Source organism: Eptatretus burgeri, unplaced genomic scaffold, assembly GCF_056783735.1.
Source record: "Eptatretus burgeri isolate ZD-2024b unplaced genomic scaffold, Ebu_testis_v1 Ebu_testis_scaffold_989, whole genome shotgun sequence".
NCBI classification, from domain to species: Eukaryota; Metazoa; Chordata; class Myxini; order Myxiniformes; family Myxinidae; genus Eptatretus; species Eptatretus burgeri.
In genome coordinates, this window is record NW_028222938.1 from 1 (window position 1) to 23,535 (window position 23,535).

At 42.3% G+C, this 23,535-nt stretch overlaps 1 protein-coding gene and 1 long non-coding RNA gene across 2 annotated transcripts; one reads left to right on the top strand and one right to left on the bottom strand.

The window, feature by feature from the left end:
* Nucleotides 1-513: 513 nt before the first annotated feature.
* LOC147006950 (uncharacterized) lies at nt 514-14,379 on the top strand. The gene is made up of 3 exons (XR_015054508.1): nt 514-566; nt 5,282-5,800; nt 14,362-14,379. It is a non-coding gene; the product is annotated as an uncharacterized LOC147006950 (long non-coding RNA).
* Nucleotides 14,380-16,164: 1,785 nt separating this feature from the next.
* Nucleotides 16,165-22,737, bottom strand: LOC147006951 (uncharacterized). The gene is given in 9 exon segments (XM_085867718.1): nt 16,165-17,104; nt 17,201-17,581; nt 17,679-17,957; nt 17,959-18,291; nt 18,423-18,892; nt 19,719-19,891; nt 20,013-21,385; nt 21,522-21,876; nt 21,878-22,737. Coding segments are annotated over 9 exon segments (4,713 nt in total). The 3' UTR covers nt 16,165-16,615.
* Nucleotides 22,738-23,535: the final 798 nt, after the last annotated feature.

A 23,535-nucleotide genomic window follows, 5' to 3' on the forward strand; every position in this document is an offset into this window, starting at 1 on the left:
AATATGAAATTGCAGCTGTTAACAATTGATCACTGACCATCTTTACAATGCAATTGCATGATCAAGGTTGTACCACTATTCTTTTTTTCCTTAAAAATGTCTTGTGTATGTAATATTTATTTATTTTGGTGGATGACTGCAATATTGATTTTGCTGTCATCCTTTCTTATCTTACCCTTTTGTCTTACCATAATAATCCACGAGATTTCATCGAACCAAAGGTGACGCAACAAGGCCAACTCTTTTAAATCAAACCTTCTCGATGCTCCTTCCCCACTCACCTATTCTCCATTCATTCTTGTTCTGCAGCTGACTGTTTACCATTGGGACTCTTTCCAACCAGCATGCCATCTCAACAGTTCAGAATTTCTGCTGCATGCACGCACTTCCCAGTCGGTCCTTCGACGTCCCCTCTCTACGCTTCTTGCATCATGTGCAGACTGCTCTCCCACTCTCTGCCTGCTTACTGCCCAACTCATGACCTCCAATGGTATCCACTATGGGCAGAGGAATTCTCATTTTCCTGTTCCCTGCATCGTGTCACAGGGCTCCATGGATTGGTGCAGGCATCATCATCATCATCATCATCATCATCATCATCATCATCATCATCATCATCATCATCATCATCATCATCATCATCATCATCATCATCATCATCATCATCATCATCATCATCATGTCCTTTTATTGGACTCATTTCTCGAGGTCACGTTTAAATTTTCCTCGCATATATACAAGACCTGTCTCTTCACTGACGGGAATACCAATTTTTGCTGCAACGGCTAATCTACAGTGCTTATAGAAAGTCTACACCCCATTTCAAATTTTTCACATTTTGTTGCTGCAAACCAAGGCTATAAGGCTATATACAAGGCAAAATAAAGCAACTAATCTTGAAGGCCTTGGTTTGCACAGCATCGAGCTAAGCAAGGTGTGAAGCAGGGTAGCCAGCCCTGAGAGGAGAGCAGTACTCCATCAAGCTGCGGATGAAGGCTTTATAGGTGAATAGAAGTTCAGGTGTGCCAAGGTAGGACTTTACACAATGCAGGATGTCCAGTTGTTGAATGACTTTGGAGACCAACTTTGAAATGAGGTTTGTCAAAGAAAGATCTCAGCTGAAAGTAAGACCCAGAAGTTTGAATGGTTGAACTCTCTCAAGAGGATTGTTTTAAAATGTAAATGGGAGGGGGAGGGGGAGCTTTGCCAGATGGTCCTTTTGGACAGAGATCGTGAGTGTGAGAGATTTGTCCAGATTGAAAGATGTATTCCAAATGTTTGACAAGTTTGTATTTTTTTTGTTTTTCGTATCACAGTCTGAAGAGAGGGAAGAGGCTGTAGCCTGCCTATCTGGATGATGAAGGATGTCACAACAGAGGGTGGAGTCATCAGCACATGGCTAAAGAGGATTTTCTGAGTCAGAGAGATCATTTCTGAAGATCAGGAATAGGACTGGGCTAGGAACACTGCCATGGGACCCTCCAGCCTTAACGGGGAGAGGAAAATGAAAGGATTCTGTTTCAAGCGAGCCGCAATTTGGTTACGAGAGTAGAGGAAGTCAGTAAGCCATGTGTGGAGTTGGCTCTTGGATGCCATAAGTAGAGTTTGGAGAGCAAGGCAGGATACCTGACTGTATTGAAAGCTCGAGATGTGTTCAGAGAGACGGCCCTTATCTCATATCTGGACATTGAGGGTCTCCATCCATTGTTGGGAGAGTGGGAGCAGCATGTCCAAAGTGGAGTGACCTGGTCTGAATCTGAATTGGTGATCTGAGATGAGGCCGTTGGAGAAAAGAAGGATTTCATTTCAACTGCGATGATGGATTTGATGACCTTACTGATGGTTGGAGGTAAGCTAATTGGTCAAGAGTTAAGGGGATCAGTTTTTGTACCTTTTATGTAATGTAGTGATCTTGTTTGACTTCCAAGCAGATGGAGTATGATCTATGGTGAAAAGGGAAGAGAGAGAGAGAGGGAGAGCGGGAGAGGGAGCAGCCGAGCAGGTTTTTAGGACATGTGATCTGATGCCATCTGGTGCAGTTGCATAATCATGGTTGCTGAAGTCGAGGATTGCTCGTAACTTCTCCATATTCTCAGGTGCAAAAGACATTAAGTCCAGGATCAATTGGGTGCGACTGGGTCCAGCGGGTATGGAGAGTGAGGAGTTTGGGACAAGATTTGTAAGCAAACACAGAATTGAGGCATTTGGCCTTCTCACAAGTGGTGTCAGCTGTGGTGCCATTTGAAGTGAGGGAAGGGATGGAAGGGGAGCATACAACAGAGAAAGACTTAACAAGACACCACCAGGTTTTAGAGGAGGGCAGAAAGTTTGAAAGTTCAATCTTGAGGTTGGGCAGATGTTGTTTTCTGGCTCCTGAGAATGGACACACACTTGTTGAGGGCTTTGTGGAATGAGCTGAGGTTGCCTTTTTGGTTGTTTGTTTTCCAGTAAGAGAAGACCAGTTGTTTCAAAGCAACTGCCTCACCACATGATCCAGCATACCATGGGTGGGAAAAAGAGTGGGATAAATGAAGATGAGATGGGATGGATCAGCGCATGAGAGAGCAGGTTTCTGTGAAACAATTCCCAGGCTGAGTTAACAATCAGGGGCATTGGATATGGGAGACCAGTTCTGCAGAGAAATGAGTGTTTGCAGTGCCTATAAATCTGCCTGAGTGAACTGCCAGACTCACCAGCACTGAGGTATCTCTCTGAGATGTTTATGTTGACTCTCACAAGCATTTGAGCAGAGGAGGAGCAGGAGACATTTGTGGGGAAATTTGTCATCACCAAATCCCGAAGGCAGGATTTGCTATTGGGAGAAATCCGGATTGGAAAGTTCATAAATCGAGTCGGTCATATGGAGTCCCAAAAGTCCTTTGCTGAAGTGCCATGGTTGGTGAGAGAGGTACCAACACCCAGCCAAGTTGCACGGTGACAATCAAAATCACCACATACAAGGAAGAGGGAGTTGGTATGAATGGTTAAAAGTTTGTCCATGATGTCAGAGAGAGATGTAAATGGAATCGTCACTGTTTGGAGGACAGTACAACACACAGATGAACAAGAGGTGGGAGCAGAGGGAGGTCACAGTCAAACAAGAGGTGGAAGCAGAGGGGAGGTCACAGTCAAAGGTAAGATCAGTACAGGGGCAGTGAGAACTTGAGTTCTTAATGGGGATGCAACTCCGCCGCCGGGGCTGGGTTCCAGCCCTATCAAATCGGAGGAGACAATTACCGGGAGAAAGACACCAAGGAATCGGGGATGTCTTGTGGGAGGAAGGTTTCTGTTAAACAGATGTCCGGTTTATTAGCAGTGGCCTGGATTGACAGATCTGTCAGGTTGGAACAGAGACCTCAGATGTTTGAGGTCCACACAGTTAGGGACAGAATAAGAGGCATTGAGGGATGGAGGACCTTTGAGTAGGTGGGTTAAGGAGGAATGTAGATAGAGTGGATATGAAGTGGAGGGATGCCGATTCCAAAAATCCCAAATTGGACAAATGGAGATAAAAATCATGGATGGGAAGTAAGAGTTTTTGTTGAAGGCACAGAGAAAGGTCTTGTGAAGAAGTAGAAGAGGAATATATCGGTAATAAGAAGAGGAGTGGTACTCCTGATGGAGAAGTTAGGAAATGAAGCATTTTTAAAGGAAGAAGCATTGCTATTCAATGAAGATTCACTTTGGAGATATTGTGAAAAGGGAGATAAAAAAAGAATGGAGTGCAGGAGGCAGAAGGAAATTCAAGTAGAATGAGATAATTGTGGAGTGAATTTTTTTTTTTTTTAATGTCTCCACTGACGAAGTCACCACAGGCATTTTGTGTTAATCTTGTCCATCTGTAAATATGTCCATCCGTGCTAATTTTCTCTGTTTTCTATGTAACCGCTTATCCGATTGTCACAAAATTTTCACCATGAGGTGCGATTAAAAACATTCTACATGAATGATGACTCATGTGGAATGTTTTTTTATGATAATCGTGATGTCATAGGTCATGTGATGTGCCAGTCATGTTGGAAAAAAGGAAAAACTTTGGACCTCTATCTCTGGAACCGCTCCATGGAAAAACATTGAAACTTGGCACATGTAAAGTACTCCACATGGGAAATGAGTGTGATTTTTTTTGAGGACGTCCTAGGTGTCTTCATTATGACGTTATAACTGCATGTGTTGAACGCTTTATCGGATCAGTATGAAAATTTTTGTGGCTCATCTTGTCCATAAATTGTATGGGGGGAAAAAAAATCGATGGCATCAATCATGTGGTTCGGCAGCCTTATTGTTTTTAACATAACTCTCCGAAACAGCTGAACAGATCACGGCAAAACTTTACAGGTATGATCGCCTATCCATGCAGAACAAAAAGTTCTCCACCTATGACATCGTAGGTCACATAGTTGGAGAGCGATGGTTTCTTGAAGAATAAACCTTTAAAAATCTCCAGAACAGTTTGAAAGATCAAGGGAAACTTCACCTAAATGTTCCCCAAGCCTTTGGGATGTTCACGAATGATTAAGAGGTCACATGGTCTGGCAGCCATATTGGATTGAACAAAAATCTTTAAAAAAAATTAATTCTCTTGAACCGCTTCATCAATCAATGTGAAACTTCACAATTATGATCTAGAGAACATGAGGAATGTGTTTTAAATTTCAGCCTGATCGGATGCATGGGCTGGCAGTCAGAATTATGTAACATTTTGGATCCGGGTTTAGGGATTTCAATCAAACTTGGTACACACATGTATAATGGTGTAATAATGTGGACGGAGGCTTATCTGCCGACGTCATAACTGAAGAGTGGCGTTCTAGTTTTGTTTGTTTTTATTTTTATTTTGAAGTAAGGAGGGAAGTAGGATAACATTGAGGAGGTGGAAAGTTCAATATTCAGGAAGAAAGAAGCAAAACGAGAAATACGACACCAAGAAGGACATGTAATTTTCATGGCAGCTAACCGAGGAATAGACCATGAACAACACGAAAACAAATTTGACAAATATAGCACAAGGTAAGATTTATCATGGAAAATTGGCCAAAAACACAAACAGCATCACAGGGATGAAGCAATAACAGAAAAACATGACAAATCCGATTTGGAAAACTTAACTTTAATGAAGTGGAAGCGGCAACTGCAGATTCCACCAACACGTGGAAAAATCCCCCAATCGGATAATTCACTAGTTCTGAATATTTCAAAACCTGTAATAATATGGCTTGTTAAGCTTGGCAGGAAGGGAGACCACAAAGATATTTTGCTATATCTCGACGTTCATTTCCAGGTTGTCGCTGTGAACCCTGCTGGACTGCAGAGATTTACAGTGGTTCTGAAGGCCTCTGCAGTGAGTCCTTTTGTGTTTCTGGATGCTGGCACGCTACACGGACGCTTTGAAGACAATGGCTTCCTCATGGTGGAGCCTGTAAAGAAAGTGATATTCTGGGCTTGGCAAGAAACAACAGCACAAGAATTAAAGAGGAAACTCACTGTGACATCTCTCTCTGATGTTTTTCAGAAGTGACTTTGTGGCACAATCAGGCATGTAGGAAAATTGTATTTCATCTCACCCTGAATTAAAGTGATGTTTTTGTAAGTATTGCTTGGTTTCTCTGCTTGTTCATAATTATTGAGCTTCATAAAAGTGCTTTGCCAATAATGATATGTATTCCAGAATACTTGAAGCTGGCCACAATCTGACAGAAATATGCAATGAAGTGTAGAGCAATTCATGTCTGACAGAGAACCATGGACACAGTGAGTACTAGAAGATCTGTTGATGTGGAGTCATGGCTGACAACCTCAGGTGAAAATTTCATTTGCATACGATGATGTTTTTTTCAACTTGTCATTCAGCTTGCTTGAAAAGAGCACAAAGGTGTTTTCATATGGAGAGACCAAAAGGGTTGAGACTAAACAATGCATCCAGGGTACTGTGGAAGAAAACTCACTCACAGATTATTTTTACAATTTATTTTACAGAGTTGAATCACTTGAACATACGTATAGAGAGAGGCACTCCAGCAATGATGAAACCCTCTCTCGGTTCCCCAGCAAATGTCCTATTATACACTTAAGCAAACATTGGTGCAATGAGATGGTTGAACAAAACAAGACAAGGAACTGCTTGTGGTTTGTCTTTAGGTTGGGGGAGGGATGAACTCAGCAAAATTCATCCAATAGGGAAAAAGCACAACCGTCTTTCTCAAGGTCCAATATTTATCAGAGAAGAAATTTAACCAATGATGAAACGCACACAGCTGCTTGTGAATGTAAATGTAATACAGGATTAATATTTATTTTTCACATGAAATTCTTTCAATTACAGCAGTTATTAATGTTATTATTTACAAATATGAAGAAGTTTGATTTATACTTCAACAGTACTCCAATGTTGGACACAGGCTGCGTACGAATAAATAACCCTCCACAAAATGTTTAACAAAAATCATTGCATCCCGAGAATGTTCCTGCCGAGACGAGGAGGTAGCGGCCTGATATAACGCAACCAAGCGCACAGAATGACAACTGCAGGATTGGAAGAATACGTGAAAAGTGCAACAGACTACTGAATCCAATTTGTAAACGAACACGAAGACAACAACAAACCAGAGAATATTTCTCACCCATCGAAAGCAAAAAATATTCCAAAGACAGGTGCAAATGGAAGATGGCACACAAGAAACCAAAACAACGAATACAGCTCCAACAATTGCAAATAAAACCAAAACAACAAAACATCAACAGATATACACCACCAACTGGGAGTATTGATTCTTTGTGGCCTCTACGATCCCCAAGTTTTTTTTTGATGTCCGTTAAGGTAATTTTTAATTTCTGCTCCGTCAACTCTTGGGATTTTTCAAAGTTTTCATCTTACGGGCGATTCCGTTTTAATGTTCTCAACATTCCTAGCAATTGGTGTTAGCCTGACTTATCAAATTTTGTTCATGTGATCTTAAATGGGTTCAAATGTCAATTCCTGTAATTGCTACAATTTCTTGATTTATTGGTCAAATCAGCTGAAAAGGAGAGTTCTGATTGTACTGAACAGTCCCTTCATCTCTGATGTTTGATTTTTAGTTTGTTGAGCATGACAATGGGCTCAACTGTCAAATCGGCTCTGTCCCCTCATTTATCGGCTGTTTGAGCTAGATTTGGTAGATACATTGATTCTATTGAGCAACGCCTACAATCGCTGTGTCCCCGATTGTTCGATGTCCCATATGGTCACCTTCATAATGGAATCAACGGTCAAATCTTATTCTTACTCCGCTCTCACTTTGAGTTCCCGAATTTTCTGAAGCATAGCTGAAATGTTCTCGGGGCGGTCGCTCATCACGGACAGGCAATCACTGACCTCTACTATACTGAGTGGATAGCGGGTGGGACGAGGTCAACGCCAGGACGTCATTTTGAAGCTCGCATAAAATCTGCAATCCACACCACTCACATGTTCTAATGTTGTGTTAGTATTCATTTGTCTGTGTAGTTTATCGATGCACAAGCTGGCACTTTACTAACGGACAATTCCGAAATAAATTCCATTTGAAAGTCCTTATTACCTCCGCCACCAAAGGTGGATGGGGGGGGTTATGTTGTCATCCCTGTCTGTCTGTGAGCAGGATATCTCAAAAAATTATGAAAGGATTCAGACAAAATTTGACGGACGGGTTAGATGTGTGACGAGGACAAGTGTATTCGATTTTGGTGAACATCCGGATCTGGATACGATAATGTTTTAAGTTTTTAAAGTTATATAATCCATAATATTTCAAAAGGGAGGTTCATGATCATGGTTCGTAAGGATTCAATGGTAATAGTTAAGGAGTTTGAAGAATGAATGACACGCTCAATCCACTTAGAATGGGTATCAATGACGAGGAATATTCTGTCCAGAAAGAGTCCAGCATAATCAAGGTCATCAAACCGTGGTCGAAGCTGCACATTGGCCACATTTAGAGGTGAATGGGTTGGAACTTGAGTAAGCTTCTGACAAGTGTGATGGTGACACATACAGCGAGGACTGTATGTCATGGTCTATTCCAGGCCCCCATATGTAACTCCTGGCAACATTGTTCATGGTGACTACACCAGAGTGAGACTCATGACTATCTGAATTTGGGTGTTAAAATTATGCAATCACCCCAAAGTAAACAATTGGCATGAATTGACAATAAATTCTTCCTATCTAAATATGGATTTTTCCTCAGAGGGCATCGTTGATCAATATCTGGACAACATTTGACATTTAACAACACATTGTGATGGACCTCGCTGCTCTTGGATAACTCCGACAGTCTGAGGTGTCTAAAAAGGCCACAGACGCCATCTACAACACTCACCTCTGGTCAGGTCTTCGCAGTCAGGGTTGGTTTACCGTACCTGTGAGATGACTGTACCAGATAGGGAATCTTGCCGGTAGATGCGCAATGGATGTTAATTGGCAGAATGAACCAGCATTACGAGCCGCATCCTGTCGTCTATCATTGGCCAATCAACCTTGGGTCAATGGCCCTAAGGCATTCCATGCCGTGATCAAAACACGACAGGACAATTCAAGACGGTTTCAAGCTTGTATTGTCAATGGCAGGCTAGCAAGTATTCACAACATTCCCATTACCTCGATGTGACATACCCACCCTTGGAATTATTACAGCGATTACTTAACACCTCCACACAAAATGGATCCAGACACCCGAAGAAATGGCAAGTACGGGATGAGGGGTGAGAAGAGGGAGAGGTGAGAACTTAGTTGTGGTTGGTGTTGTGGCCTCGACACACTTGAGTTGTCGCCCAATGGTCTGGCCTGATGGTCCTTGGATCCACCTCCTCACACTCCCTCCTCCTCCTCCACTCTGCTTGCGCTCTCTCAAATCACCCGATGATGTGGGTGATTGCCCGCAAAGGGAAGAAAAAAAAGACAGAACAAAGTGCAAGAACGAGTGAGAAAATAAAAACGCGAACAAGAAAGAGAATAAAGTAAACCATGCATATACACGGTTAATTAAGCGACATACACCACGTGCTGGTAAAGCTCATAAACAACGGGTTGATGAAGCGTACAAACAGAACTGCCCACGTACACAATCCCCACTCATAAAACCAAACCATACATCTGTGCTGTGTCTGTTATTTATAGTCCTTTTTTTTTTCTCCCTCAGCCCGAATTGGCTCAGGGGTATTGTTGTCATAGGCGTTGTCCGGGTGTCTGTCAACTTTTGGTTTCCGTCAATTTCGAGGAGAATGCCTTGTCCGATTAAATCCATTTTTGCAGTGTGTGTTGGGGCTGGGTAGAGGAAGGTTCCTTTCGATAATTATGCATCAGTGCGATCCGATATCCAATATGGCGGCTCGGGCAGCCATCTTGAATTTGGTTTCTGGACAATAACTTGAGAACGGCTTCACACATTGATTTTATTTTGGCGAAGAATAATGGGGTTGAGTAGAGGAAGGTTCCTTTCCAAAATGGGCATGCTGCGATTTTCACTGTGGCCGCCATGGCAGCCATCTTGAAATTGGTTTCCGTCAATTTCGAGGAGAACGCCTTGTCCGATTAAATCAAATTTTTCTGGGTGTGTTGGGGTTGAGTAGAGGAAGGTTCCTTTCGAAAATGGGCGTGCTGCGATTTTCAATATGGCCACCATCTTGAAATTGGTTTGCGTCAAGGGGCTGAGGGGTTACGCCCACTTTGCGGTGCTATTTTCTTACTCTGTCCCCAGGGCGCTATCCACCTGCTGCTCTGTCTAACAACAGCTCGTCATTGGCTGACCCACAAAGTTCTTGGGAAAGGAGGAGGTTCTACGTGCCTATCACAGAGATGTTTCCTCGCTTCCCGCTAGTTGCACGCGGAACTGCACCAGAGGGCTCTCGCGGACAGTCCGTGTGGTTGTGTGTGAAAAATGGTTCAAGTCCAGAATATAAGGGTGAAAGAGCATGTACTTAACTAACTGTCACAATGCATATCGATCAACCTCAATACAACTTGTTCTTTAAAGCTAAACAGAATACTATGAGGCACAACTAATCTTATTCCAATGTGCATGTGCTTCGTTTCCATCGAGGAGGTGCACAAAGCCCTCTCTGGACTCACAACCATCACACTACCCCTCATCTCTCCTTTTAGCCTCTCCCAAGGCTGTTGTTAAGCTCTCTGTTCATGGATCTGCAAGCTCCCCTTATTCTAACCCTGTTAGTTGTACATTCTTATTCCTATGCTCGGGAAAATAATAAAAAAAATGTGTTGTGTATCTAAGGCTCTACATTCTATCTTAAGCACAACTTATACTTTACATCCACATGACATCATTCCACACCTGTGCAGATGGGGAAAAGGATGATTTGGCCACGTGGACACTCCCTACCACTCTCAACAGAGTTCGTAGTCTTTAAACTGACCCCCCTACTCCTGGCCATCCACTCTCTCCCCATCAGCCTTTATTGGACTCTTCCGGCCTGGAGGGCCCGCAATGAATCGCACATGGCCACTCATCGCATGGGAAGTGTTTTTGCCCCATGTGGCCTGCTTCGGTTGAACTTATCATGTAGCCTGCTACGTGAAAGAGCTTCATGTACTTCACAGTCAGAACGTATATCTGTCAACATCAATGCAGCCTATTCTTAAAGGGAATCCCAAATGTAATTTTTTTCTTTCTGAAAACCATTGAGAATCATTAATGAAGGTCTAATTTGAAGGAAAAACATTGTTGATTATTTATTTTTATATTTTTTGCCAATCACATAGTGTTGAAAAAACTCCCTGGAATGTCAATTTTCGATTTTGTCAGCGACGTCACATCTTGAAGCCAAATTGATCCGAATGGCGGCTTCACATCGAGAAAGTGTATTTCAAGCTCAGATTCAGTTACTCATTCCACCGTCATTAGCAACTCTGAAGGTTCTCAGAATGTTGAAACTGATCAGTGGGATTTTAAAGAAACCAATGGAGACAAAATTGGTGATGGAAACTCTTTCGTTGGAATTATGGAGCCTTCTTGTTTGGAGCCTTGTGCGAGCGATTCGGAAGAAGAGGAGGAAATGTTCGTGAAGATGAAAACTCTGGTCGCATCTTCAACACAGATTGGTCCAGTTTGTTTTTCTGTTCAATTGTGGTTTAGAAGGTATTTTGTATTCATTGATAAATCGGTTACATTACTCGAGCAGAAATACCCATCATCGCCCGATAGTATGGACACCGCCCATGCACACTCGGACACCCCGGACAAAATGGGTGATGAATGCTTTGTCTCACCATGACAGGCTGACCAGGTGTCATGTATGTTTCGGGATCGTCCCGTTTTGTGGGGGGTGGGGGGTGAGATAGTGGTGGGTTTTGTGGGGATGATGGATTGTAGAGGGGGAGTGGTGCTGGGGATGAGGGTTGAAGGGGGGGAAATCCTGAATGTTTTAGAGTCTTTGGTCAAATCCTCTTGGCGGAGTATATGATACATACATACATATATGTATCATATAGTGCCGAGAGAAAGTGTACACCCCCTTTCAGCATTTTCACCTTTTGTTACTTTGAAGCCTAGAATTATATTACATTAAATCAGACTTTTTCTACCTTTATTTACACATCGTAACCTACAACTTTCAAGTAAAAAACAAATTCCCAAGCACTCCACAAGTTTGGCCTGTACGGTAGGGTGGCAAGACAAGCCATTACTCAAAAAAGCCCACATTGAGTTCCCTTTGAGGTCCGCCAAAAACCACTCCGGACATTCTGAAGCTTCGTAACAAAAAGTTTTGTGGTTTTATAAAACCAAGATGGAACTGTTTGGCAAAGACGCAAAACGTTGTTTGTTGCAAACCCAACAGAGCATATCACCCAAACAACACCACATCCCTACTGTGAAGCATTCTGGTGACAGCATCATGTTATGGGGATGTTTCTCATCAGCAGGGACTCGGGCACTTGTCAGGATAGAAGGGAAAATGGACGGAGCAAAATACATAAAAAAAACCTGCTGCCCTCTGTAAGAAAGCTGAAATTGGGACAGAAGTTCACCTTTCAGCATGACAACGACGTGAAGCACACAGCCATAGATACACTGTAGTGGGTGAGGAACAAAAAGATAAATGTCCTTGAGTGGCCCAGTCAGAGCCCTGACATAAATCCAATCGAAAATCTGTCCCATGACTTGTAGATTGCTGTCTATCAACGCTCCCCATGCAACTTGACTGAGCTTGAACAGTTTTGTACAGAAGAATGGGAAAATATTTCCCAATCAAGGTGTGCATAGTTGGTAGACACCGATCCAAACAGACTCACAGCTGTAATTGCTGTCAAAGGTGCTTCCACCAGGTATTAACTCAGGAGGGGTGGACACTTATCCAATCAAGATATTCTCGGTTTGTATTTTTTTTTATTTCGTGAAATTTGTATAATTTGTTTTTCACTTGGAAGTTGTGGGTTACGATGTGTAAATAAAGGTGGAAAAGTCTGATTTAATGTAATTTAATTCCAGGCTATAAGGCAACAAAAGGTGAAGAGTTTGAAGGGGGGATGGGGTGTACACTTTCTATAAGCACTGCACATACTTTCCCTCCACGATAAATAGATAGTGGTTCATTTCATTTGTAGAAATTTGTGCTGATAATAATTATTTTCAGGAACTCTTGTGATAATTGCCGGACAATGGCAACAGGTGTTTGATTCACCGCTCAGATTGCCCGTGTAGATGTGTTTGCAGCTCGGTAGAGATGGTGTTCCATTTTCAAGTGACGGTTCTTTCTTCCGCTTAATCATGGGGATGGCATTCTCTCTTAATCATGGTGGAACAGACCAAGATATAAGCATGTCTGTTGTTTCATAACAGCTCTTTGTAAAATGTTCTGAGCACAAAAGCAAACATTTTGTAGGCCCGATCCACACTCAGGTATTTCGGGTCTTTCGGCCATTGATGTAGCATGAAACTTTCTCGGTTTGTATTACTATACAAGCACCGAGGACGCATAGACTCGGCAAATTTGTGGAAAACCCTAAACGATTCACCATTCGAGTTGAATCGTTCCGTGATGTAACACCGAGACGGTATGGACATGGCGGTCGACTTCCTGATGCGACGTCACGGCTCGGCTGAAAAAGAACGTTTCGACTTTTAATCGCAAATTCACCGACTTTATAATTCGGAAATTGGAAAAAGACATCATATCTATTTTGTAAATTATCAAGGGATAGATTAGCATTGAGGTGGTGTGAGCATTTGGGTTCCCCTTTAAGAGATAAACAGAATACTATGAGACATAACTAACTTTACTCGTGTGTGTCGGCGCTTTATTTCCATCCAGGAGGTGCACGAAGTCCTCTCTGGATTCACAACCCTCAATATAATTATCTTTGCCTTCGAAGGTAGAGGAAGGTTATATTTTCCACCGCTGTTTGTCGATGAACACGATATCTCAAAAAGTTACGGATGGATTTGGTCGAAACCTCATGGACAGGTTGGGTTTGTGACAACGAAGTGATTCAATTTTGGTGAACATCTGGATCCGCATCCGGAAACGACAATTTCAAGGGATTCTTCACCATTGAGAAATTGGGCCAAAAACTATATATAGCACGATGTTTCAAAAAGTTGTGGGTGGGTTATGACAAAACTTAGTGTACGAGCTGGACAGGTGACGAGAACAAGCAATTTGGATTTTAGTTGAGGTGAGGATGCAGGTCCAGTCTATCATTGGGATACAAAATGTAAACTATTCAGCCTGGCAGAGGTATGCGCTCCACTGAGTGCCGCTCTCCTTTATTTTTTGGATTATCTTCTTCAGCTTTGTGTTTCAGTTTCCTCTCATCAATTGTTGAAGTTGTCCAATTTTACTTTCTCAGTTGTTTCTCTGTATCTCATCTCTGTTTCCATGGTGGTGTTTAATTTCGATTTGTGGAGCCTGGTCTATTCTTCTTGCAGTGTTGTTTTCTGTTCCTTTTTTGTGAATGAGCAGTGCCACTGCAAAGCCCACAGTATCGATTTCTTTCAAGGGGGATGGTTTTGCACAATTTTACCAAATGATCAGCTGGTTCTCCAAACAAGCATTTTAGTCTTTTTATTGTTTTCCATTCATCAAGAGTTGTGGTCTTTTTTCTGAATGGTGTCAATGTCATCATCCTCATCTCCTCCATCCTGCCATTCTCCCTCTTCCTGCTCATCATCATCTACCATTCCCTTCCCCTCTGTCTGTATAGGTGTCACCCAGTCCATGCCATTGGGCCTGTTCCACTCTTCCCCCTCCTCAGAGTGGGCCCGTATCCCCTCCCTCCATCACAATTTGTCTCCACCACTGGAGTCCCAGTGCTACACAGCATTCTGAAATCTGGCTTTGCTGCATACCCCCTCACAATTCCACTTCCCCCCCACCCCTCCCCAGGGTGGACTGCATCCCCTCACTCCGTCACAATTCGTCTCCACCACCGGAGTCCCAATGCTACACCACGTTCTGAGATACGGCTTCACTGCATCGCCGCTTCGAGTTCCACTGCGACCAAGTCCCCACCATCCTTCTCTCCATCCCCGGTGAGTCCTTAGCCCCCATGGCCTTCACCTCTGTTGTTACTTGTTGTCTGGTCCTAACTGTTATCAACTCTATTCAGTTCTTAGGTATTTATGGATTGTCGATACAACCCTTTCTAATTTATGAAGTGAAACCATCACCGTCCTGGTTCACAATTTTCTTCTCGATTGGTCCAAAAACCTTTTACCTGGGCCACACATCCCCCACTCTTCATGCGAAGAATATGATTCACAGTGAAGGATGGTTTCTTTCTCATCTGCACTCCAACGTTCTGTGTTTAAACTTCTTGTCTTGAGCTGTACTTTTGATTGATCTGACACAGGTAGCACCTTTTCAGTTTCTCACCTCCGTGCAGATCCCTATCTCACTGTGAAATGTTCTTCCATTCAATTAGAGGTGGTGTACTCATTGTTCTCTGCAACGCAAATAATTTACATCGAGTCTCTCTGGGGTAAAGGTCAAGTTCAAATGGTGGTCTTAAAAAAATAAAGGTGTTTTTTGTCATCGCTCAATTTTGAGAATGCGGAATCACTAAGACCACTTGGCCTTCCAAGATATTCCAACATCATCACAGTGTACCTGCACTGAAGTTGTACACCTGGTATTTGATTTATGGCCTTGACCTACATTTTTTGGATTGTAACCAAATTAATGAAAACAACTTTTTGATCAGAACTTCAATAATTTTCCTCTGATTTTAATAATGTTACATTTCATGGGTAGATTGTAGATGGAAACACGTTTTCTTCATTTACACTTTATCCATAAATGTTGAAGGTCAAGGTAATGTGGTGGTTAGAAAAAATATGGCCATCACTGGATCAAAGGAAAGTTGTGCTGCAGATATCTCGTTTAAATTGATGATGTGAAGATCACAATACATGAAGATCAGTGCTCCACACCCACCGGGACCGTCAATGTTATCCTGGCAATGGAGAACTTCTCTGAACCATGTTTTTTTCCACTTAATGTTTGCCTGAAACAGTTGTTGATATCCGCAGGTGACGGTCAAGATGTGTGTAATGATGATGAAGAACCTGCTGGGAAAAAAAACATGCAGATCCAAGGTGCCTGTGATGTATGTGGTGAGCCAGGTGACAAGGTGAAGATCATGGTGGACGTGCCAAAGGTAATTGATGATTATGTTATCGTGAAAATCATGATAACAGCTTGAATTTCAATGTTAACAGTTTCAAACTTGTCTCCTTCCTCTAAAAGCTGGTGGTGTCTTGTTACGTCTGTAACTGGTGGATGCTCCCCTCCCCCCCCAATCCCTTTCCTCACTTCAAATGTTACCACAGCTATCTCTGCTTGTGAGAATGCTGAATGCCTCATTTCTGTGTTTGCTTCCAAATTTTGCATCTCCAGCCCCTCACTCTCAGTACCCATCCTTCCCTGTCGTCCCCAACTACTTGTACTCTGTGCTTTTGCACCTGAGAAGGTGGAGAAGGTTGTTCAACCCTCAACTCTGGCCCTGCAATAGGACCAAATGGCATCAGGTCATCTATATATGACTAAAACTCTCATTCTTCCCACGCTTTCAAAGAAAAGCAGGAATATTTTGATTGTATTTTGAAAAATACTTCGAAAATATTTTGAAAATTTTTTTTTTGAAAAAAAGGTCACGTTAAAGGGCCACCAAGTCAAATTTCACGCCCATCCTCTTTGTCATCCACCCTGCACCTAAGTGAATGAATCTTTTGGATTCTACTTTGCTTGAAGGAAAGTGTACATGTATGGGCAGTTTTTAAAACTAAAACAAATTATTTAACTTCAGTACAACATCATTAACCCTTTCCGCAAAAATACCAAAAATATTGAAAAAAATGAATTTTTGTAATAAGTTTCCTGTGAAATTGAAGTTTGACACATATTTGTTTTCTCTGCCTTTTTGTTATGGTAAAAGGCTTTACATGTTCCAATGAGTCCTGAAATACAGTCCATGTATCATTCTCTTGGTATTTTCACTTCCACTCCTTACTAATTGATATGGGAATATGCATTATATAGAGATCGTGTGTTAACGAGTTACTATAATACGCAGGCCCACAACTAATTAATGCTGAAACATTATTACGACTGCCAAAAGTCTCAATGTTTATATTTTAATCTAGTCTTCGTTATCACTGAGAAGTTCTTCATGGTCACTATCTTGGCTGGACTGTTCTTCCTCAATGTCATCATCACACTTTTCCATCTCTTCCGTAGTCTTCTCAACTAAGTCTATCAAGGTAGGGGGAAGAACTGGGCCGCAAGACCACACTGGCTCCAAAACACCCTCATCATTTCTTTCCCAACCTTGTTCAGGATCATATGGCTTTGGAGACCAGAAGATTGGAATATCTGCTCGCTTGTAGATAGCAAGGCGATGGTTCACTCGACCAATGTGTGGGATAAGGTTGTCTCTGCAAGGTGGCAACTGGGAGAGGTCAATCTTAGATTTGGTTGTCAGTTGCTCATCTTCCCCAACCATCTTCCTCAACATGATTCCACGTACAGTGTCAATAGATTTCTGTCTGGAGTAGCCGTACATCAGACATGTGAATGCCTCAATATCATCAATCGTTTCTGGCTTTACAGACCATGCATCCCCAAGTTTTTTCTGAAAGGAGATGAGTACAATTATATGAATTGCCACACAAAAGTTAAAAGAAACTGTGATAGTCAGGGGATTCCATAGATAATGAAACAAATAGCTGAAAGCTTCATGATAAATTGGATGACGTTGTAACTTCTTGAGGGGTCCGATCTTGCCCTTTCCCTCGAAGGAACTAGTTACGTCTTCCCCGGTGAACACGTACAGGCCCAGGACCATCTTATAGTTGTCGGCACCCATGGATTCTGCCATTTGACTTATGTTGGCAATCTGACGATGTTTACCAGTTCCGATGTCAAGAATGATGTTAAGACCTGTTGTGTTGGCATAAAACAGGAGGATGACAAATATATCGGTGTCTGGTGTCCTGACTGCAGCTGACTTGTAACCCAGTTTGGCTGCATACTTCAGGTACAGCACAAGCCTTGTGTCCGTTTCCTCCTGATTTGACGTCAACTCAAGAATTCCTTGTGCTGTAACCTGAAATGATATAATATGGAATTTATCATACATACTGATTTTAAGCAGTAGGGAAAGGGTTTACAATAAATTGACACATGGAATTCAATTTACTAACCTCACCATCAGATAATTGTAACTGGTATGCCTTGCCATCCACTACCACCAGTGCTGTTCCACATTGCTCCATGTGAGATGCTGCTGCATTGCTGCTTCACAACTTGAGTAGTTGTTCGCAGAGCTGTGTTTTATTGTGTTCATTTGCCAGGAATAGCTCGAAGTCACTTGGTTTTCTTGTTGCTGGTCCTTGTATCAGATAATGCTGAGAAGATCCTCGGCGTAACCTCTCCTGAGCCTTGATAGAATCAGCATGGTAAGAATCAGTTGAGAAGAAAAAAATCTTTCTTGGCCACCATCTGATCTCACACTTGCAGACATATTTTTCCAAATGTAGGTGATATGTTTATCAGAGCATGAAAAAGTGCATTGCCTTCTTGGATATGTAGGGCACCTTTCGGATAAGGAATATCCTCCTGACTGTCGTCTGTGAAGAAATGTAGAAGTGCAGCTTTGTTGGTCTTATTGAAGAAGCCATCAGCTGTACCAAGGCTACGAGGTACAGGGGTGAGTGAATATCTCATCAGTTCATCAAGGTGTACTGGCTCATCCAGGTTCTGTGATTTGACCAGCAGCATGAAGGCAAGGTCACTTTGCTCTCGGTATTGGACAATCTGCAATATAGGAAATAAGAACCACATTATTTAACTCATTGAACAATGTCAAAATGAAAATACATTCGACCGACGTAAATGAGAACTGAACATTATTTCCTCTCTTTTTGTGTTTTTAAAATATAACCTACCTTTCCATGTGAGGCACTGAGCTTGACTGTTTTCTTCGAAGCGTCCATTGTTTTCAACTTGCGCCTCTTGATAGGTTCAAAGAATAGTTTCTCAGAAGAGCCGTTCACAAACCGTTCTTGGATGAATGCTTCCTTGGCCTCTTTGCCAGCTTTCGCAGCATGTAGTACATCAAATTCTACCTCAGAGGAAGCAGGAGCACCAGAGGCCAAGCTGTCGAGATGGTCTTTGTCGGCCAATGAGAAAGGATCGGTGAAGTTACGAATAGCAGCAATGGTACGTTGTACTGCATCTTCAGACTTCTTGATTTCTGCTCTCTCTTTCTCACGGTGCTTTCCAGTCTTTGGGCAGTCAGGGTCATCAATGAGGCAACACATCTCCAGCATCTTCTCAAAGTACTGAGCTCGTGTTGAGGTTCTGCGGCACCGTCGTTGGTAAGCTTCAAACTTAGAGAAGATACCAACGAATCCTACTGCAATATAATGGAAGCGGCGATATAAAAAGTGCATTGGACACTGATGTGGATTTTTTTAACCCACCTTGTTGTGATCGTTGTCCTCCTGAAGGATTCTAACTGGTCGATTGTGGAATCCTATTTGACTTCAGACAGAGTTTAACGGTTGTCCGATTTGATTATAAAACCCTACAAAAACCCTATCGACACTGATAAAACTGATGTCCACACAAGTCCTTCCTTGTGAAACAATTTATTTCCTAATTATACACCATACACTTCTCACCCTTGTACAATGAACTTAAGAATCCCCATTTGATTGCAATATTATTTGGTTCTATTTCATTTATTCTTATTTTATTTAACAGTTAGACCAACCCGATTCAATTCACTTCTACATTACATCAGAGAGTTTTATTCTAACTTGGTACTTGGTCAGTTCCAAGGAGTACGATCCACTGAGAAACTATACTTCCTCAAGTGCTCGTACTAAGAAAATGTGTCTTTCAAAACATTTTATACTTCCATGAGAGAGAGGTTGGGGGATATTCACCCAGACTGTAGACGTGTCCTTTAGACAAAAAGCCACTTTGTACATTTTCTAAGCAAAGGTTCATTTATCAGCTCGGTCACTCTGCTCCAGAACAACACATTTCTTATCATTTAGGGCAAAAGTCTTTTGGCCAGAAATGACAGCCAATTCAATTTGCAGCATAAAAGTTACATTTCTGAAACTCCATTTGTTACAATTTAAAAATACATTAATATAAATTTTTCCCCCACAGACACCCACATTGAAACGAGACCATTTGGAAGGTCATTTTTAGTATTTACAAAAACCCACCTGCAGACTTTGCGAACCTCATAAAGGTCTCCTCCATCGTCTTGTCCACTGCACTGAGGGACCCTGGGATTAGAGAACGTGCTACTGCAATGCCACCTTTCTTGAGCAACTCTTCAGCCCCAGGATGAGACATTTCGATGTTCGTAAGTAAGACATCCAACCATACTAGGTACCTGTAAAAAAAAAATAAGATAAGATGTATGTGGGCCTCATAACACATTTTGGCAGAGTCGAAAAAATGAATGTGGGTTTTGTACTTGCAACTTGACATTGATATTGAAAGAAATGTTTTACCTGGAGGAGTTTGGCCCATCATATGCAAAGAGGAGGTCCATTGCATATGCACCATTGCATTTGTGGAAGAGGTCGAAGTTGTTTTTATTCACGGCGTACAACAACATCAGGATAAGTCGAGTATGATCAATCACACTGAACCAGAAAGTGGCCGTTTTCCCCAGGTGGCCAGCACGGACCTTGTCTTCGTAAGCCTGGTACTTGTCCAAAATGATGCAAGTAGATGGATCATGCAAGGCATGATCAAGAGACTCATGACTACAGTTCTGGGCAGCATTGAGCAGGGCCACAGGGTTGGTGACATCTACATTCTCCTCTTCACTGAAGCACTCTATCAACAAACGCTCAATTGCTTCACTAACAGTCTTCAGACAGAATAGAGCTTTCGCATATGCCTTCCCTTTTAGCACACTCTTAAGACAGCCACTGGTTACAAGTCCAGCCTCAAGGAGGATTTCAGAGTAGCCTGAGCTCATGCATTTATGACCAGTCAACATGCCTATACAGTTCATCACAGTGTGGAAAGGCCCCTGGGTTACCACATGGTTCTTGTATTCTTCTGGGAACTTCCAAATGAGGGGGAGTGCTTTCATGCAACCTCCAAGGTCAAAAGTGCTAAGAACATACTTCTGGCCAACCTCCAGCGTAGCATCTTCCGAACGCTTCAACAACTCCCTGATTACGGAATACTCAGTGAACGGCTGATTGATAGGGTTGAAATAGTCAATGGTTGACTTTCGAGATGGTTTTTTGCCAGTAGCTGAGATGAAGCCACCAAATCCAGGGACGAGTTGTGTTTCTTTACTCCCAGTGACCATTTGCATAAGTAACCACAAACGGTACTCTTGGATGCACTCTGAGTACAACTTATCGTTTTCGATGGGTGGACTGAACTTAGCCCCTGTTGGAAACTTGGGCCCAACTCGACCATAAATATGAAAAGGGGGCAATGTTGGTGGGGTTCCAACTTCAAAACAACGAGTCTTATTCCGCTGCTTGAGTGGGAGGGTTCTATCTTTGTCGGCAATGTCAGTGTTTGGTTTCACCTCCTGTATGATGATCTCTCCAGTGATGTTCACCACGTTTGAACCATGGACATTTGTGGTTATTTTGTTTAAGTTGTCCCACTCAACATGAAAAACTTCGTTGTCTTCACCAGTAGCAATCTGGGGAGTGAGAGAAGAGGAAACATCGCCGATTGCTTCCGCCAGTGCTGCCTCAACTTCCAAGCCAAAGTCATAGGACTCACAGTGACCCAATCTATGAAGTATATTGGTTAGCTGCTTGCTTCGATATAGGTGGCGTATGGTGCTGCAAAGGAGGATGTGTTTAGGTAACTTCCACTCTCCGTTTGTCACAGCACGGCAGATGTCCTGGAAAATAAACCAATGGAACTTATAGAGAAAATAATTTACATTTTCATGATAGAAAGCACTAAAACTGGATACAATTTGGAGGACTAGCGATATTGTCCCAAAGATGTTGAAAGCAAAGGTGGTTAAAACTCACCTGAGCTACTGAAAGCACCAGACATCGGCTCTTTTCAGACTTTTCCACATCTGCTTCACCCAGGATAAGAGTCGACAGGAACTTCACCAGGTCTGTTGGGAGGTATTCTTCTGATGCCCTGGCATCCAGCTCATCAGCTGTAGGAGGCCAAGGAAGTGGTGTTGACTCGATGAACATCCCCTGAACAACACTGCGCAAGTGCAAGGCAACATCCTCAAACTTGTCTTTGGAACCAAGCCTATATGCATCAGTAACTGCTTCCGCAACAGAGATGCTTGTGCTGTACACCAGGTTGTTGGTTATGCATCCCCTGTCCCCAGGAAACACTTTTGTGAAAGCAATGCACTCATTGATTTCGGGTCTTCATCTTATCACTTCTGAAATCTGGATTTGGAAATCCACAGCGTTCAAGTTCTTGGACGTATAGGTGGCGGAGTGTTCCAAGTTGCACGACCTCCTTCTGCCCAATTACCCTCTCACGTATAAAATACAGAACTACATTAAATGAGCTTTGATGAGCTTCAAGCTTTTCATCTTGCTTGTTTTCAATACTTCTGTTGGCTTGATCACGTAAATAATTCACATATCTCAGTTTGAATGAACCATGACAGGATTTATGGAAACGAGCCTCTCTTGCAAACAAATCTTCGCCTGCCACCTTGCGATGTAAACGATTGTCTCCTATTTCTAGGGCCTGGGATTCAATACGAGTCCAAGCCGCTTCCTTTCCCTTGAAAGATGCAAACTGGACACAACGTTCAGTCCTTCCGGAAACTTTCGTCTCAAGCATTTCACAGAAAATACATTCTGGTGGAAAAATGTTCTTGGAAGAGGTAGATGGTTTACGGGGGGATCGAATTGTTGAGGGTTCATCGTCTGGTACGACACATTTCAAACGATCCTGATGTTTGGTAAAGGCTTGATAGCATCCCCGGTGATAGCCTGTCATTTCTGGGTCCACACCATCAAGAGTGTCTGGAATTAACCGACACACAGCTTCCATACAAGTGGGTGAATCATGAGACTGAAGGAGCCGTTTCTCACGAAGATTATGTAACATCTCAAGCTTTTCCTGGGGAGGACCCCTTATATTGTGTAGTGGTATAAATTCACCATGCTGTATGCCACTCACATCTAAAATACATACAGGAGGAGGCATCTGCAGTTCCTCTAAATTGCAACCATGATCAGTTCGGCGTTTCTTTGCCTTTGACATGATGAAGCCACCACCACCAGTTAACTACAACAAAGCGTGCACTACCACCACTGGAGCACTAATCCATAATAGGGGTTACCTGAAAAAAAAGACAATTATCCACCACCAATAAACTACAGCTACAAGCAGGTATGCATGCCAGCAGATATTCAATACAACCACTAAAACATTCATCAAAATAACAGTTGTCTGCACGTCCTGTAACAAAAAAAGACAACACTGTCAGTTGACAATTTAACACCACCACTAAAGTGTTAAGGGAGTTACAATGGCCTCACCTGTAACAAAAAAAAGAATGTTAATAACCATAGCCATAAACTATAAATAAACAGTGAAATTAATCATTCGTATGCGAAGGGCGCACTCACACAGTAAACTCAATACAGAACCGCATTTTCTCAATATTTTCGGTATTTTTGTGGAAAGGGTTAATGATGTTGTACTGAAGTTAAATAATTTGTTTTAGTTTTAACAACTGCCCATACATGTACACTTTCCTTCAAGCAAAGTAGAATCCAAAAGATTCGTCCACTTAGGTGCAGGGTGGATGGCAAAGAGGATGGGCGTGAAATTTGACTTGGTGACCCTTTAACGTGATCTTTTGACCCCTCATGACGTCATCGATGTTTTTTAGCTCACAAGTTCAACATGGGCCACAGGTTAAAATCTTTGTGAACTTTTTGAAATCTTCAATTTCCATCTGATTGACTTCAAATTTGAAGAGGATTTCCATATCAGGTCAGTGAACTGAACCATCAATTGTTTTTGAGGTCAACATCGACCAAAAGGTCAACAGAG